Source organism: Abrus precatorius, unplaced genomic scaffold (genome assembly GCF_003935025.1).
Source record: "Abrus precatorius isolate BTA unplaced genomic scaffold, Abrus_2018 Scaffold8, whole genome shotgun sequence".
NCBI lineage: Eukaryota > Viridiplantae > Streptophyta > Magnoliopsida > Fabales > Fabaceae > Abrus > Abrus precatorius.
The window spans coordinates 36,819,143-36,837,654 of record NW_020874428.1 but is presented as its reverse complement, the minus strand read 5'-3'; the positions used below and the strand labels follow the sequence as shown (position 1 = coordinate 36,837,654).

The 18,512-nt window shown below is 30.4% G+C and overlaps 2 protein-coding genes across 2 annotated transcripts; one reads left to right on the top strand and one right to left on the bottom strand.

Annotated features, from left to right (window-relative positions):
- Positions 1-1,352: 1,352 nt before the first annotated feature.
- On the bottom strand, positions 1,353-2,027 carry LOC113848417. The gene is made up of 3 exons (XM_027477907.1): positions 1,881-2,027; positions 1,718-1,776; positions 1,353-1,602 (listed from the first exon to the last, which is right to left on the bottom strand). Exons 1-3 carry the CDS (start codon positions 1,960-1,962, stop codon positions 1,480-1,482), a joined length of 264 nt encoding a protein of 87 aa, XP_027333708.1. The 5' UTR covers positions 1,963-2,027; the 3' UTR covers positions 1,353-1,479.
- Positions 2,028-9,983: 7,956 nt separating this feature from the next.
- On the top strand, positions 9,984-14,305 carry LOC113846240 (cyclic dof factor 3-like). Its single transcript, XM_027474271.1, has 2 exons — positions 9,984-10,174; positions 11,435-14,305. Exons 1-2 carry the CDS (start codon positions 10,046-10,048, stop codon positions 12,698-12,700), a joined length of 1,395 nt encoding a protein of 464 aa, XP_027330072.1. The 5' UTR covers positions 9,984-10,045; the 3' UTR covers positions 12,701-14,305.
- Positions 14,306-18,512: the final 4,207 nt, after the last annotated feature.

Here is an 18,512-nt window from a genome sequence, read left to right as displayed (position 1 = left end):
AGAGAAATTAACTCACAACTTTAACGTGGACCTGTTTCATATATTAATCACATATTTTATTGCAAAAAGATTATGTATATATCTACATTAAAATATGATCTCTAAAAGACGTCCTGTTATAGGTTTACACTTGAATGCTACGTCCAAGACTTCCAATTTTCTTTAAGCGTTACTTTATGCATCTCAATAATATTAAAATCAAATTTTCATACTTACGTGCAATGTACAAATACGAGTTTCTGATCTTATGTGCTTCTAAGAATTCCACTAACTTCATATGCTATGATGAAGATTATTATATTGACCTTAAACTTTTCCAAGAGATGTTTGAGAAAAGGCGTGTAGGAGAGTGGTAGACAAAAATATGTAATCAACAGTACACATCACTTTCTCCGCTGAACAAAAAACAAATAATGTTAAATATGCTATATAATCTACCCTTTAAGTGTACTTAGTGGCCAACTAACTATGATTACATAAATTAAACAATCATTTTGGATTTGTTCCTCTTTCACTTTCCAAGAACATGGTTATGCAACCTCTATCAACTTGCAGTGGGTGGACAAATGGTACTTCACTTTTAAATCTCCATATTTTTTTTGGACAAAAGAAAGGCCAAATGAAAGGCTATTTGTCAGTTTAATTCTAAATGCATCCCCATCTTGTAAGTTGTAAGCCACTATACATATTAACCTTTGTTTATTGGCTTTTCAGTTCTAAAACCCTTTTGTTAAGAACTTTTTAAAGCAAAGATGTCCAGTTTTATTAAGTTTACAAGTGTTTGAAGTTAAATGAAAGAGTTTGTAAAAATGTTACGTGCATAGATTGATTTTAACTTTTCAATAGGTTTAATTCAATTTATCAAGTTAATTATTTTCTTTTTATTATTCTATAAGTATTTGTTGATAAATTTATTCAAACTAGCTCTTAATAAATAATGAAGTGGAGGATTGCTGGCACCATGAAGGACCTGTTTCTCAGCTTCTAAGTTACTTTAGTTACATGCACCACGCATGTAGTGTGGTTTTACCAAAAATTAATAATAAATAAAATCTGACTATGGCTGTTAGTGGTAGATTTTCTTTCCACATAGATCCATTAGTGGTTGATTTGGTTTGTTTTCGATATGAATTCTTTGAGAGAGATTTCTGCACACAAAATAACCTGACTTCAGTTTGGATTTTGGAAGGTAGAAGCGATGAAATATCATTTCTATACACAGAGCACAAATGAGTGGTAATGCTATTAGTTCAATAAAGTACAATTTAAATTCCAGTGCTTATGAATATACAAAGCATAACTTAACTAGCATGAGTGCCCCAGTTCTCATATAATGGAGATAAAATTGTACAAATCTAGTTAGTCCTTTCTCTCATCATGCATAACTGCCTCTAGAATTCACCACTTATGCTACTTATAAAAGATTGTATTACATAGAGGGCACCTTCTAGCAACCTAAAGGAACTATCATTCCCCACACTATGGTGCTCTTGGAGTGTGACGACCATTAGGCCCTGATGGGGAATAATCATGGAGTTCCAAATCCACCCTCTCAGTTATAGTTGGCTCCTCCCATTGCCAGTTTTTCTCAGTGATAATAACCTGTATTTCATGAATACATGGAATATATGATCATTGACTAGATATATAGTTTAAAAAATGCATTATGTGTCTTAAGCAACTAAGGAATGGTCTTAGGGAGTGAAAGTGCACCCACCTTGTGGCTACTCTCCGGACTAAGGTGAACTTTGGAGCTTTGCATGATGTTTTCAGTTCCTGTTTATATAAACAAGCCATTCTTAAGAAGACTAAGATGAAGAAGAAGTACTACAATTCTACTTGAAATATAAAAGAGATAGAAAGATTATAGTGGAATTTACTTGTAAAAGGAACTGCTCTCAAGCATAAAAGGTGAGAAAGCACAAGAAGAATCATGAATAAACGAAAGAGAGTGCTTCCCATTCTTTGATATATTATAGACTTCAACAACTAGCTAGCTCTTGGCTGTGTTGCTTCCCAGATACTACTTCTCAATTTATACATGCACATAAGATTTTTCTGGATGTTTATTTAACATTGAAAATCGATGGTGGAGGAGCAATCATGTTGCCAAGGTCATAAAGGTGATAGCAACCCATCATTTCTTGGGGGGAACAACGTGTTTCCACTCTTTGGAAAGCTTTTATTAGCTTGTGGCCTTTTCTTGTGTGTGTGAAAACCCAAAGTCAGTATTGGGGTGCAGAGAATTGTTAGGTGGAAATCAGAGTTATATTTTAAGTCAATATGGAGCACACTATGCAAGTGGAAAGATGACAAAGAAACGTTTGTGAAGCAAAACATAAACTGGTATATTAATCGAAGTCAAAGGCTAGTGGGAAATGCCATTAAATTTTAAGAACATCCTATAGGCAATATGTGGATGGTGTAGAAACAGTCAAGATAGGTACACATTCGAGTCCATGTAACTCACAAAAAGGGCAATAGCACTTCCATATGAGCCTCAATTTCTTAGGTGGTAGGCACTAAATGTGGTAGCAATTATCCATGTTTGGCAGGGTTTAATTTTTATCGTATACAAAGTTTCTAAATGATAGGTATTTTCTGGGTCCTTAAAATGTGTAACACACGTATAGGTAGTTATACACACACATACATAATACACCTTCGTATGGCCAAAGTCTGATTATAGTGTAATAGTCAAAATTATTAGTTGTTCTACCTCTGCCTAGTGCATGAACATCTTTTGCAAGCAGTGGAAATCATCATAATCAACAAAGAAAATAGCTCAAATGTCCTGAGCAGCCAAGCCCATGTATGTTATTGCTAGTGGGAACAACAATTTTCTCCACTACTATCTGCAGATCACACAAAAGTCTAAGCCGCTACACATTGAATGGAAGCTATGTCATTGTAGAGTAGAGTATTATACCAAGCTTAATGGAGGATAGTACTTACATGCAACTTACTAACAAAGGTTCATCAAGTACAAAACTTTTAGCAGTATTCAATCTTTTATAAAGGGAAGATTCTTGATTGGGTAGTTTTGCTTAATTACTTGTTCTCTCTGCTCAGTGATCATCGAGAATTTCCCGAAAGTTAAGTTCTACTGTTTCTTCCAAAAGGTTATAGCATATATAAACCAGCAATCTAAAGTATTTTGCAGTGACTTTGTTTTTTCTACACTGTCTTGTTAATTAAATTACATTATTCAACATCCAAATCCAAATTAATTAATACAACTGTCTTTCTATTATTTTTATCACCGTCACAGTGTGGACTAGGATTATGACTTTTCATCGTCCAAGTCCAAATTAACTAATCCAACTCACCGTGTGATGGAACTTTCACTTTTAAAGTGAAACATTTAAACTTCAGAGTGAATGCACAAATTGGCTTTTAAAAATTACATTAAATTTTAAATTCATCTTCTTATAATTTTATCATTAACTTAATTGTTAAAAAGTTTAAATAAGTATCAACGAACATTTCATACATTATACAAGTATTTTATAATTTAAATAATAAATCTATAAATATTTAAATTATGAGATATATGTACGTAAATTGGGATCAAAATTAACTCTTGAAATTATCCCACTTAATAACTCTTTATAAATATTGAATTTTGCAAATTCAAACGTTAAATTAATAGTTTTTCAATAAATGAAGTTTACAGAAAAATTATACAAATACAAAACTAATTAATAGCTCATGAAATAATTATATTTTAATATTTAATATATATAATATATTTTTAGAATATAAATAATTATTAATTATAAAAATAAATATTTATAAATAAATATAATAAGCAATTTAATTTAGGAGTAAAAGAGTAAGGTTTTAAAATAATAAGAATATAAGTAAAGGTGAGTTGAGACAATAGGATTTTTTAACATGAAATGCAAAATATCAAAACGTGTCGAAACCATTTTTAAACATGTTGAAATCAACAATGAAATAAAGGTATAATATAATTCAAAGGATGGAAGAAGAAAGATTTTAACTAAGGTACCCCTTGTTTTATTTGCACGGAGAGAGATACGAAATTAAATTGATTTATTATTATATTTTCATTATACACAAATAAAAAGAGAGGCAAAATGAAACACCGTAAAGAAGAGGTAATTCATAAATTAATTTATTCCAAATTCTTCAATATTAAAAGAAGGATAAAAATGAAAAAAGAAAGTGACACGTGTACTTGCAGCAACATAGCCCTTTACCCCTTCAAATTATGGCCAAGATTTGGGCCTCACAACTATAAAAGATCATCAATGGACACTGGCTGGCTGGGCCATACATACAGGTTGGGCAGTTTATGTAGCCCATGGTACTTAACATTTGTCTGAAAATTTTATATAAAAAGAAGAAGCTTTATAAACTTTTTAAAACCTTTCTAATTATATATTTTTAAATCTTTTTAATTTGTAGTTTTGTATTAAATTCTCATTCTTTCTCTTTATATATTTTTTCCTTTATCTTTTAAACACTTTCTTCCCTTCACTTTTTAAACTTTCGATTTCTAGATTTGAGCTTAACACAATAATTTCTTAAATTAGTTATAGCACTTGTAATGTATTATTTTTTTTATACAATCCAAAATGTCTAAGAAAACAAAATTAGTTTGTGAAAACGAGAATTAGATAAGGTGGTATGCCAATATGCTTGATAACCCTTTAATTGATGAGTAGATCACTTGCTACCCACTTTATGATTTTGGCAGAAGTTATGAGAGTTACTTTCACCCAAACCATGCTCATAGATTTTTCAGAAGTACATACGATAACTATATGAATAAGGTTAGGTTTTTTTTTCAAATTGCACTTCGACCCGTTATAATTTCATAGACGAAAATTTTTGTATGGTATTGTTAATTTTTAAAATTTTAGAAAATCGAGTTTCATCAACTAAACATGATAACATATAATAACGAAATGTGTGATAAAATAATGCATATGCAAAATTTAACTTGATTCAATAACTTAATTACATGATTATGCTTGTGGGGAGCTCCTTTTTCATTCTTGTGCAAGGAGATACAGTTTTTAACCATAGGGAGAGAACGGAATTTATAACCCTTTTTCGAAAACTTGCACCAAATCACTCTCTATTTAAGAACCTTTTATGTTTATGTTTATATATATACGATGAACTGTCTTCATATTTGCTGGATGTTGTTAACATGTAAGAATTTTTCAGTTAATATGTTCAACTAAGGTCTACATATTAGCCTATCAAGAATATCTCTTTACGTTAGATAACTTATAAATCTAAGACTTTGTTTAGTAGTTTTGGGTCAATTTTATTTTCGAAAAATTGGTGTTGAAGGAATAGATTTGGAAAATATATTAAAAATAATTTAAATTTAAGAATAATATATTGAAAGTAAATTGAAAATAATAATTCTAGTTACTTGGAAAAATAAAATGTTTTTGAAATCGAAATATGGTCAAGTATAAGTTAAGTAAAATGAAAAAGATATTTCACATTGTTTAATACTAAAGAAAGTGATTAATATATAAGAGATAGTGTTTCACCTCAAAGTTTTAGGTGAATGTAATGACGTAAAGTATGATGATTTACTTTATTTATTTTAATCAAATATAACCTAACAACAAACAAATTTTTTATTAAGTTGAATGGTTGAGCCTAATGGGTTGCAAATTAAAGGACATTAAACCTTAAACCAAGTTAATTATCACTTAGTTTTTTTTATGGCATTATCAATATTTATATATATAAAAAAAAGACGATTCAACTTTTAAGATGTATAAAACATATTTTCTTTTCTCTTTTCCCATATTTTGTTAATTAAAAATTATCGATCTGTCAAGAGCCGTGTTTTAGAGGACACACGAGATACCATTAATTTCTAAATCATCACGTCTTCATCGTCAACCATCATGTTATAACTATGAGATGATGATAACGAGAAGCCTTCAAATTTAGATTTGTGTGATAAAGAAGATGATGTGGAGTTCATCACAGGCATCTTCCATCAACGGTGACACACTCTTTGTTTCACCGGCACTTTGCCACATTCCCAATCTTTTAACCCATGTTTACAACCATTTAAGATCATAGCTAATAATCAACTATCAGACTTCCTTAATTAATTGACCATGTTAACTATATCCCCTTTTCAAGTAAATATGATTTTACCTACAATCTACTCTAGATCTTGGTAATTAATACTAACAAAATCGAATCAAAAGAAAATCCAACAACATGATACATAATAGTCATCGAGTTAGAAGACAGATGATCCTCTTACATAAATTAATTGATGAACTATTATCTCCAAATTTTGTTTAGTTTTTTGGGAAGGAGAATAATCTCTAAAAAAGAGCTTTTCGACTTTTCTAACATTACAAGAAACGGAAAGGGAAGAATGAGTCAATGGCAAAGATATTTAGAGTAACTTTGATTATCATATATGAAGCTATATCCTTTGGTCCTATATTTTAAATAATGTTGTATTTTCTTATCATATTGGTCTCAATTAAGTTTAATGTGAGAGTCCTAATCAAAGTTTTTGGCATATTTTTTTATGTTAAAAGTGGTTTCAATGACCCTAATCCTCAACCGACCACGCAGCCGCCCCTTGCATTATCAAAAGCATTAGTGTTAATTAATCGTTCTTTAGTTCTCTCTCAGCTTAGTTGGTGCTCCTTAATTACGTGTACTACCACTAACTACTTTTTCTTAATATTAAAATCCCTCACTTAGAGACACGCGTTTTGCTTCTTCAGCACAGTTAACACTAACGATTTTACTTTCTTTGTTTTTTTATCTTTTTTATAAAACTGTTTTTTTATTTTATCTTTATTAGTTAACGTATGTTTGATTGGATTTTTTTTTTTTAACAATATAATAAATAAGGAATGTAATAAAAAAAAATAAAGAACATTTTTTATTTTCTTAACTTCAATCTTTGAAGTTGAATTTAAAATTTTAAAAGTGAAACTTTTTTGTTGAAAATATTTTTTTTATATAAACTCTAAAAATGGCGGAAAGAACAAGAGAAGTGCATGGAGGGGCAACACGTGTAAAAAATGAAACACGTACTTTACCCACGTGCGAATTGATTGAATATTATAAAAGAGAAATAAAGTTTCCTCAACTGGAATTAGGAAAGAAAAGAAGGGGTAAAATGCATGGAGATGAAGTGTCTAGGGATACACATCAATCTTTTTCTTTTGGTTCTTCTCACATTCTCTTTAGATTAGCATTAGCAATAATAATAGGATTTATTTTAGCCACAATCTTGAGTTTCGTCCTCCTTTTTTTCGCAATCTAAGTCTCTTTTTCGGTTTATCCTTTAACTGAGCTCAGACAAGACACATCCATTTGCTGCCAAATCACAGTTCTGCAAGTTGTCGAGAGTCAATTTTAGCTTTCAACCATCAGACAAGTTTCCTTTGAGATATAAAAAGGACACAAAATAAAATACAAGCAGCAAGGGCTCAAATTGTGTTCGTGTCGACTTCTCGTTACCCATGCACCATGCTTTATAAAAAAGACCTTTTTTTTATTATTTTTCATTAAAATAAAGGCTTAATTATAATTTTATTCTCTTTAATTTAGTATTTGTCCTCTAATTTATTTTGTTTAATTCTAGTTTTCTTATTTTTAAAATGAAACAAATGTAAAGCACCTTTAAATTTTTATCTAATTATTAACAAAATATGCTCATTTGGATGATAATCTTTCAACCTGTCATACTTTAGTTAACTCACTTATAAGATTAAAAAAAATAAATTTATTTATTAGTTTGAAATATACTAAGTTCTTTAGATGCTCAAAACCCATCTCGTTAATTTGTTATTTAGTTTTGGGTACTCTAAATTCTTTAACAAAAGTTAAAATTTTAATATTCAAAACTGTATTTATTATTATATAATTTTTTTATTTTAAAGTAACAGTAGCTCAACGATTTTGTTGAAAAATAAAAAATAGAGAAAAAAAAACAATATTTAAAAAATAAGATTATAAAAATAATAAATTATTGATAGAGAAAAAAAGACATTCAATTAAGAAAAAAATAGTTTAAAGTAAATAAAAATGATATACTATATATTTATATATTATCCTGATAAAATTAAGTAACAAAACTGTATACTTTTTTAAAAAAAATAATATAAATATATTATAATTGCAATCAATTCAATTTATTTTCGTTTTAATAGTGCAAACCTAAAGCTGAATCGTACTATAAAATGTGTTTTTTTCACTTTTTTTTAGTTTAATCGATTTTGTGATTTAAAAACAGTTTAGTTGAACTTTGAACATATCTAATTTTCTTCTTTGGTTAGGTTATAATAATAAAATCTCACTCAATAGGTATTTTGATAATAAAAAATTATACTATTTGCATTTTATAACCATTTTATTTGAAAAATGATTTGTATGTAAATAATACTGGTCAAATTACAAAATTTTATTGCTTTTAAAATTTCAAACAGATATATTTTTTGCTTTGGACCATTTCAATTATTCTTTTTAGTTCTGATTCTTATATTTTTGTAATTTTTTTTATCTTAATCCATGTTACTGATTTAATTTAATAAAGAAAACTGATATACTTAAGAGACTTAAAAATTGAAAAAAGCTGAAGAAAAAAAGAAAAAATATTTAAATACAGAAAGCGTTTTCATATTTAAGTCTATTATTTTAAAACACAATATGACTAGCAGATGACACGTTTACGGCTTAACAATTAGTTTACAATGTAAAATTTAATAATATTGAAGCCGATTCTTTTAGACAGAATATGTTTAAATTTAAAGGATTTTTTTATTCTTTAAGTACTTATTCCTTGGTTTTTGCGGGTGACATTATCATTATAATCACAAAAGAATTGTTTTTTAACTGAAAATTTGACAAAAAAGCGAAAAGTATGTGATCATGTACTTTCTAAAATTAAGGGATTCGAAGTTAAAATAAACAAATAAATTTGACACGAAAGAAAAAAAAAGTAACTACAGATTGGAACTTTGTATTATAATTTGTTTATTAATTATTATTGTGAAGTATAATCATAATATTTGTTCATTGTGATGTTTGAATATTCTTTGATTTATTTTTTTAATGAGTTCCCATAACTGCAAGAAACTCTTTAACAGAGTTGCCATGGAAGTAGATGATTTTGCGTCTAGCCAATAAAAGGGGAACAAAATAATTTGTTAAATTGTTTGACTGGTTTCATTAAATAAGCACAGATCAAGCACATAATTTAATTAATAAAGCATATTCCCGTCATACATTTAATTTTCTTTGTCTAACCACATCACTAGTAAAAACATTACAAATGAGGAAAAGGAAAAGAATGAGATACTAAAGATAACATCTTTTTCATTATTTCCATCGTTTATACACACTCTTTTTTATCTGTCAGTTCTTTTGCAAAGTTGAGAAAAAGCTGGTAAATGAAACATGTCATGATTAATAAATGAGCATAACTAAATAAAAATATTTTATTTATTATATTTTTATACCTATAGTAAAACCTTTTTCTTCAGCCACACGTATTATTATATGTAATAAAATATTTATATTTTATTTTATTTTAATGAAATATAAAAAGTATAATTTTAATAGATAAAGAATATTAAAAAATGACCACTAAAATTTATATTAAAAAATAAAGTGTATGTAGATGAGTGAAGCAATACTGGTAGATGTCAGGAATAAGTACAGCTGAGAACCGGCCAACATGTTTGGTTGGGTCGAGGAAAGCCGTCGGTTTAGCAAGACGGCTTCCAATCAGTTAACGCCACGTCATCATCGACCCACGATTTTGATTTTAAAAAGAAGAGAAAGTGCTGACATGGGAAAAGAGAGAGTGCACGGAGCGAGCGTGCAACCGAGAATGAAAAGAAAATCTAATTGAGGCCACAAAGAACTTGTGGCCAAGAATTGAAACCTAGTTCTGACGTGGCACCCCACTCTTGTTTAAACGGATCAAAATCCTATTCGACAAGCCTTCACTCACATTAAGTAACGCAGTCACTGCCATCTCGCGCGTTTCGATCCTCACAAAATGCACCAAAACGTTGGAGACCCTGCAATTAGGCTCTTCGGCCAGAAGATTCCCCTCTCCGGTGATCTTCACAAAGAACAAGAAGAAGAGGATGAAGATGAACGAGAGATAGAAGAGGAAGGAGACAAGGTACTTACATTTGGTGTCTTTGTGAATCACGAAAATGGTTTCAAGAAATATACCAACGTTGTGGTCACATCTTCACACAACAAAAAACACCCTTTTCTTCTAATGCTAAAACTGCTAAAACAAATCATGGGTCGGTTTTGTCTCTTCACTTCTCCTTTTATTTCCACGCATGCTAACCTCATCACTCTTCTGGTTTTTTAAAGTTTTCGTTTTTACTTGAGTTTTCCCTGATCAAGTTGTTTTTCAATGAAAAACGTACACCCCAATTTTTTTGTAAATTAGTTTTATGAATTTTCCCAATTGTGATATTTATTGCTCGAAATTTTTCTGTTTCTGTGTTTTGGAAATTAAGCTAAAGAAAACTCATTTTTCTTTTCTTTTTTTTCACCCTCAATTCCAAAGCTGGATATTTTTCTGGTCAAGGTTTACGGTTTTTTGACGGCTAAGGAGTTGGAGTAAAATTTATTTTCGTTTTCCACCGTTCGCAGAGTGTAAACTTTTCTCAGGTTTTGATTTTGTTGATTGTGATTAATTTTGTTGTGTTGTTTTTGTTGAATATTTTGATCTTTTAGTGGTGATCACAACAATCTATCAACAATTTCAGTCAAATCTGTCCGTGCAACAGGAACATCACTGTTTCTTTTTCATATAAACTTGTTTTATTGTTTCAATTCTCAGAACATGTAAACTGTCTGGTCCTGCTTAAGACCAGTATTTTCTGTCGGTACCCACGCAAATCTCTGAATAATCTGCTATGTTGCTATAAGGATCTTATTAGCCATGTAAAAATTGAAATATTTTTCACTTGGAACTTTTGGCCTACAACTAAACTAAAATTATCCAGATAGTTTCTCGAATTCCTATATCAAGTATTTTCTTAGCCCTTGAAATTGTTGTATTCTGGAACATGCTTTAATTGGTAATTTTAATCGGACTTGCCCGAATAATAATATAGTTTTCAGTCACAATTGAAACACAAACACTCTTGCCATAGATACTAACATTAGTATCAGCTTTTTGAGTTTTCTTCCGCCCAAAAAGATTAGTCTTCTTTTAATTTTCTTTTCCTCCAAATATAAACTGATGCAAATTATTATTATTATTTAATTGTTCCACCTTGCCCCCTACTACTGTTTTTTGTGTTATAATGTCATTTAATATCAGAAAATTGTGAATCTTATATATGTCTTGGTTCTATTTCTGCAATTCTGTGGTATTGATTTCACTAAAACAAAACATTTTCTTCTTCCAAACTAATAGGATCTAGGAGTTGAGAATGTTACTGAGAAAGAGCAAGAAGCTGATCCTCCTCCAGATGAAGAAGAACCTAAGAAGAATTCAGGCACATCACCTGCGGCTATCGTGAACCCTAAGACACCTTCCATAGAAGAAGAAACTGCAAATACAAAGAGTGACAAGTCAGAGAAGGAACAAAGCAATGCAAACAACTCACAAGAGAAGAAGCCAGATAAATTGCTACCATGTCCCCGCTGCAATAGCATGGACACTAAATTCTGTTACTACAACAACTACAACATCAACCAGCCACGATATTTCTGTAAAGCCTGTCAAAGATACTGGACTGCTGGTGGTACCATGAGGAATGTACCGGTGGGAGCCGGACGGCGAAAGACCAAGAATTCTGCTTCGCATTATCGCCACATAATGATCTCTGAGGCTCTTCAAGCAGCAAGAATTGATGCTTCTAATGTAACTCATCTTCCAATTTTGAAAAGCAACGGTAGGGATAGAGTCCTCAGCTTTGGATTAGATGCACCTATCTGCGATTCCATGGCATCTGTCTTGAATCTTGGAGAAAAAAGGGCTCTTAATGACACAAGAAATGACTTTCGTCACCATGGCTTAGAGGATCAAAGACTCTCCATTCCTTGTAAAAGTGGAGAAAATGGTGATGATTGTTCCACTACATCTTCCATTACAGTTTCAGGTTCTGTAGTAGAAAATAGCAAAAGCACTTTACAACAACCAATGCTTCAAAACCATGGTTTCCTTCCTCAACTTCCATGTCTTCCTTGGCCTTATACATGGAATTCTCCAGTTCCCTCGTCTGCTTTGTGTCCTTCAGGATTTCCCATGCCATTCTACCCTGTTCCTTTTTGGAACTGTGGCATGCCAAGGAATTGGAATGTTCCATGGTTTTCCTCTCATTCATCTGCTTCAAGCCCCAACTCTCCAAGCTCAGGTCCAAATTCTCCAACTTTGGGGAAGCACTCAAGGGACGGTGACATGATCAAGCAAGACAATTTGCACAAAGAAGAACCTTCAAAACACAGGAATGGGTGTGTTTTAGTTCCTAAAACGTTAAGAATTGATGACCCAAGTGAAGCTGCAAAGAGTTCTATATGGGCAACACTAGGAATTAAGAATGAATCAGTGAGTGGGGGAGGTATGTTTAAGGCCTTTCAATCAAGTAAAGACAAAAAGAATCATGTTGAAGCCTCTCCAGTGTTGATGGCTAACCCTGCAGCTTTGTCTAGATCCCTTAACTTCCATGAAAACTCTTGAGTTAATGGCACCATGAAAAAGTCTTTATAAGCAAGAGGCTGTGACCATCTTTGAATAATGGGTTATTGACTTGCTTCATCGACCTTGTATAGAAGCAAAGGGAGAACTAATTTTTGTCTTTCTTTTCACTTAACACTATGAATAGAATAGGTTCATCTTAACGTGTCTAACTTGCTGAGTTTGAATCCTGTATATATATAAATATATAAAATATGTGTGAAATAGAGATCTTTATGTAAAAGCTCTTTACTATGTATAAAAATCTAGATGGTGTACTCAATAGAAAAATGAATAACTTTCTCTATGAATAGTTCTCTCTCCTTTTATGTGAACAACTTGAAGGAGTATTTGTTTTCAATAAAGAGTTCATAATAAACTACAAGACTTAGAAAGATAAACACAAACAATATTAAAAGGAATGGAGAGTGGATACTCTTGCCGTAACATGTTGTGTGCTTTGATATGTTGTCAACTAATCAATAACATTTGAATGGTAAGAGGAGGGAGGGGAATAATATTTTTTGTCCTTGTTATATACTAAGTTATTCCCTCATATACAAAGAAGATATCAGGTACTCTGGTGACTGCGAGAGTTGAGAGAGAGGATAGACTTGCATATAACAGCTTTTTATGAGATAAACATGCATATTGCAGCTTTCTTTCAAAAAGTGGATATTTTCGAGGGATCCAGATCCGCTCCTGTTATGACAGTAACTGGACATTTTTGCTTAAGCTAGTTAAAATTCCCTTGGCCAAACAATACAAAAATAAAGGAGAAAGCACAAAAAATTCGAATTAACAGCAGCACCACATGCAAACTCCTCCATTTGTTTCACCTCCTCCCAACCCCAATAATTCAGAAGCCAAATTCCCATCTCATCCTTTGAGGCTTCTTCCCACCTTCGTGAGCCTGTAGCAACACTTCTTCATTCCCTTTCATGTGAAACCATTCAACACTCTATCATAGAGAGGAAAGATTCCAAGGGAAGGCACATAACCATTGGGTGGCTTGATAAACAAGAGCCAAGTTTAGTTATATATGCTTCTTTTGGGACAACCGCAAGCTTGACAAAGGAGCAAATCCTACATATTGCAAGTGCAAAGCAAGCAAAAGTTCATATGGGTGCTAAGAGATGCTGATAAAGGAGACATCTTTGATGGAAATGAAGTGAAAAGGCGTGAGCTTCCAAATGGGTTCGAAGAGAGAGTTGAAGGGTTGGAGTTAGTTGTGAGAGACTGAGCCTCAATACGAAATTCTGAGCCACCCTTCAATAGGAGGGTTTATGACTCACTGTGGATGAAACTCTTGCATTGAGAGCATAACCATGGGAGTGCCACTAGCAGCATGGCCTATGCACTCAGACCAACCAAAAAACAGTGTTTTGATCTTAGAAATTTTCAAAGTTGATTTGGTTATGAAAGAGTGAGCTAACAGAGATTAGTTGGTGACTGCAACTGTTACTGAGAATGAAAGGGATAAGGAAGCCTCACAGCGAGATGTCACATGCGGCACCGCTGTTATCACTGTCGTCATTTAGTCATTGTTATATGACCATGAATTATTATTTTTGATAATAATTAATAAAAATACCTACAATTTATTTTACTTAATTAAGACTGAAAATACACTAAAATAAACTAAAATTATTATTTCTTTAAAATAAACTAATTCAAATACATAATAAAAGAAATTAAATAATTCTCCCCGATTGTGTGATGGATTTAAACAACTAACATTAAAGCTGAACCACTAGAATATTTCTTCTATATTTTTTAGTTTTCTCGGTGTTTTTAACTTTTTTATATTTTAAAATAAATTTTTGAGCTAATTATTATATTTATCATAGTCAAAATTAAATAAAGATATTGCTAATCAATATCTTAAACATATTATTTAAAAAATACTAGTTAGTGTTTTTTTTTTTTATTAAATCATCACATGTTAATTTGTACAATTTTCTTAGAGCAATTATATTGATTCTTAACCCATTTTCTAGATGAAATATTCCCGCTACTCAAATAGAATTGCTTTTAATAAAAAATACTTATAGTTTAGATAAAAATAAAATAAAATAAAATACTCCATGTAAACATAATTTTTTATTTTTATTAATTCAAACTATAAGAGAAAAAAAAAGTAATCTATTAAATTAATTTTAAAATTATAACGATATAATTTTAATCTCTAAAACTACTAAATAAAAATTATTTAATTCTTAAATTTTAAAACAAAATATAAAATGTTATTTTTATAATTTTAAAGATGAAATCAATTAATATTTAAAATTTTAGAAAATAATATATATATTAAAAAGCTTGTAGCCATATAAATGGTATTATTTGCAATTTGTGGTGACATGTGTGTTTGATCAATCAGGATTCACAGAAGAAAACACAAAGATATTTTGCCAACTTGAATGTAATAGAATAGAAGCTACACTTAGATCACTTACTTTTGACTTTTCCTTCTTTGTTTCCTTTTTGCCCTTTCCCCTCTGCTCACCAAGAAAGCAATTGCTCTTTTGTTTTCCTCCATATGTCAATCAATGCCCCAAATATTCATTATTATAGATACTTCCTTCTTCCTCCACAATTTCTAGATTTTTCAAATGCATCCAATCATAATCACTCTTTTGTATATTATCCACATTTTCTTTCTTTTTTGGGACTATGAGTTGAAGAGACTTTAAATTTAAATTGTCTTGATTGGTATTTAGTGATTGTATCAACTATGTCAATCTCAGCCACTCATTCATTTCTATTACAACAGAACCAAAAGACAGAGAGGTTACCCAAATTGCCAAATCCCATTCATTTCAGCAAGTTTATCACATCAAAGTCAGCTTTCGTGCGGAAACTATACTCACAATATATCAAAATTAAACCTTTGGGAGCATATGATCATACTATTTAGTAGTAACTCTTTTAAGGAATTAGGAATTTAGGATCCCCAGTGATTGAATAATTTAAGTTAAATCAATTGAATATGATCCCTATTTACGACCACATCACTCTCTCTTTCAAATTTTAAAGGAGTTACAATCTTAATTATTTTAAAATCAATACAGAATTATATGATAAGATAAAAACTTTTATACTGACAACGTATTTTAATCAACTCCTTTTCATATTTTGAAAAATTAGTCCTTAATTGTGAATCAAAACTTGAAATATATGTGTAGATTAAAATTATAAGATTTTACACAATTTTAAAATTAATTAATATTTTATTACTTCATTTTTAACATATAACATACTATGAAAAATATAAATAAATAGTTATTATTAATTCACATGTCTACAAATATTTATAAAATTATATATATGGATCGTAGTAATAATTTTACATAAACTAATAATAAAATTAAAAAAAAAAACTTACTTTTAATTAAAAAAATACTAAAATCTCATTTCAATAAATTTAAATCATTTGTCTTATCTTTATATATATTTTGCAATTGAATGATGACAAATTATTGCAAAATTGATTGCCATTCGAGAGTGCTTCGTGCCTTTAACCACTCATTTGCAATGCAATTCGTTCCTCGATGAAAGTGTTTGACCCTCTTAAGTTAAGATAGATTTGAAATACGCAGTTGATCAAATATCTCTTTACCTTTATTTTCATCGACAGATGTATTCATATTCTTTGGGCATAGTGCTATTCACTCAATCTAATAAAACTATAATACATGAAACTGTTTAATTAAATTTAAATTATTATTTGTTAATTTTGAGTCAAATCACAGCCATTGATTTTTTTTATTTGCAGCCATTAGAAATATCATTAGAAGATTGTTTTTTTTTTTTTTTCCTTTTCATTATCATCTCCATAATGAGAAAGAATAAGCCACATTAACCTAGTTTGGACGCGGTCTTAGAAAGTATTGCCACTTATATAATTATAAGGTTGACTTACTGGGAGTTTAATTCCAGAAGGATAATGATAGTTGCTAAAATTTTCAAACATAATCTAAACAAATCCAATGTCCATCTGAACCGGGATTAAACTTTACATGATGACTACTGCTTATGGTGTTCTTGGTATTTTAGTAGAATTAGTTTTTAAAAGTGTTTAAATACAATGAAGCATAATAAATCAACAGTATCATGCCATAAAAAGAATCAATAACATGAGATTAAAGGGAAAGAAGAAAGGGAGAAAAATCATATAAAACTTGCAACATGTTTTCTACCCACAAACAGAGAGAAAGAAAAAAAGAAAAGAAAAGAATATTAGGTAAAATAACAAATCGATCCATCAATTTACCAACTCAGTATTCACTATATTAAAAAAGATATAAAAATATTTAATATAATTATTTATTTCGTTTTTCTTTCCAACTAAGTTCAAAAAGCTATTTTCTTTCTCCATCTTTCTTTCATCTTTGTCCAAGCAATTAAGAAAATTAACTTTTATCTTTATTTTGCTGCCTTTCATTTTCCACCAAAACAAAGTATTAGCAAAAGAAAAATGAAACTGTTGGTCCTTTCCTAGATTTGCTAGAAGAATTGAGTGACACTAGAACTCAAAGCACCTATTTCCAGCAAAACAAATCCCTCTCTCGGCGAGGAGTTGACTTCGATACTCAAAGTAACATTAGACTTAAAGTATGCATGCTCAAGTGTTTCTATGACTAGAATTTAAAAATTCTAACACTCATGATCTACGATTGCTGAATAATCCGTGTATTTTTTCAAAGTGAAGAACAACACTTCTTTTTTTAATTTTTGGGTCACGAACAACACTCTTCTTAAGTTGGAGAAACATAGGAGGAAAGTCACGGATGCATAAACCCATAATTTTTGAATTCATATGTCAATAGACTTAAATTTAGAGAACTAACTGCTTGTTTTTGAGAATTTTTTTTTCAATAAATTGACAAAAATAAGGAATTATTTCTTTTAAAATAAGTTAAATCAAACGCACACTCAATAGGACTATCTTAGCTTAAAATAATAATAATAATATTTTTTTAACGTTTGTAAAATACAAGGATTATTTTGCAACATCTGAAAAAATATTGTATAATATTTAAACTCCTTTAAAATCTAAGCGAGTTATCCAAATCCAAAGATGATTTATTGAAGTACTACGAAAATAAAATACTTTCCTTTGCAGTTCGTATAATTAAGTCAGACAAATTCTTGTTACCTTTTTATTCAAGAAATGGCAATTGGAAAGAGCATGAGCAACAATGCCAAAGCCAGGCAAAAGACAGGAATGTAAAAGACTAAAAGGAATCAGAAGAAAATAAAAAAGAAAAAGTCAGGAGAACAACTGTTCGATGAAAAGGCACATTCAAAAAAGTGTGGCCGCCAAAGAGTTGTTTTTCAATAGAAAGGCACAGAGAACAAGGGTTATCTTTTACCCTCGTGCAAATCAGAGAAAAACTACCGATTCACATTGATGCAAAAAAGCACAAATTTTTGTAAAACTGTACAACAGAGCACAAATCAATGTTAAACGATAAGAAACAGATCAAATGGAAATTGGCTACGTTGTAAGATGTTCATAAGAATATTCAGAATGATGCATATTCAAGCCACAGGAAATTTCCAGATTAGGATCCTCGCACAAAATTTAATATACAAAACCGTAAAATTGCTCTTCGAATAATTACAATGTTGCACGGAACAAATTTGTTTCCAACAGTCAAAATTTGAAAATTGGTTTCTATTGCTCCTGTCTCACAAACAGGAATACAGCATACGTTATTGATTTGAGTTATTGGTACCTCCTCAGTTTAGTAAGAACATACAACAAACGTCAGTGTATACTATACATACACCAACTTAAATTTTAACATTA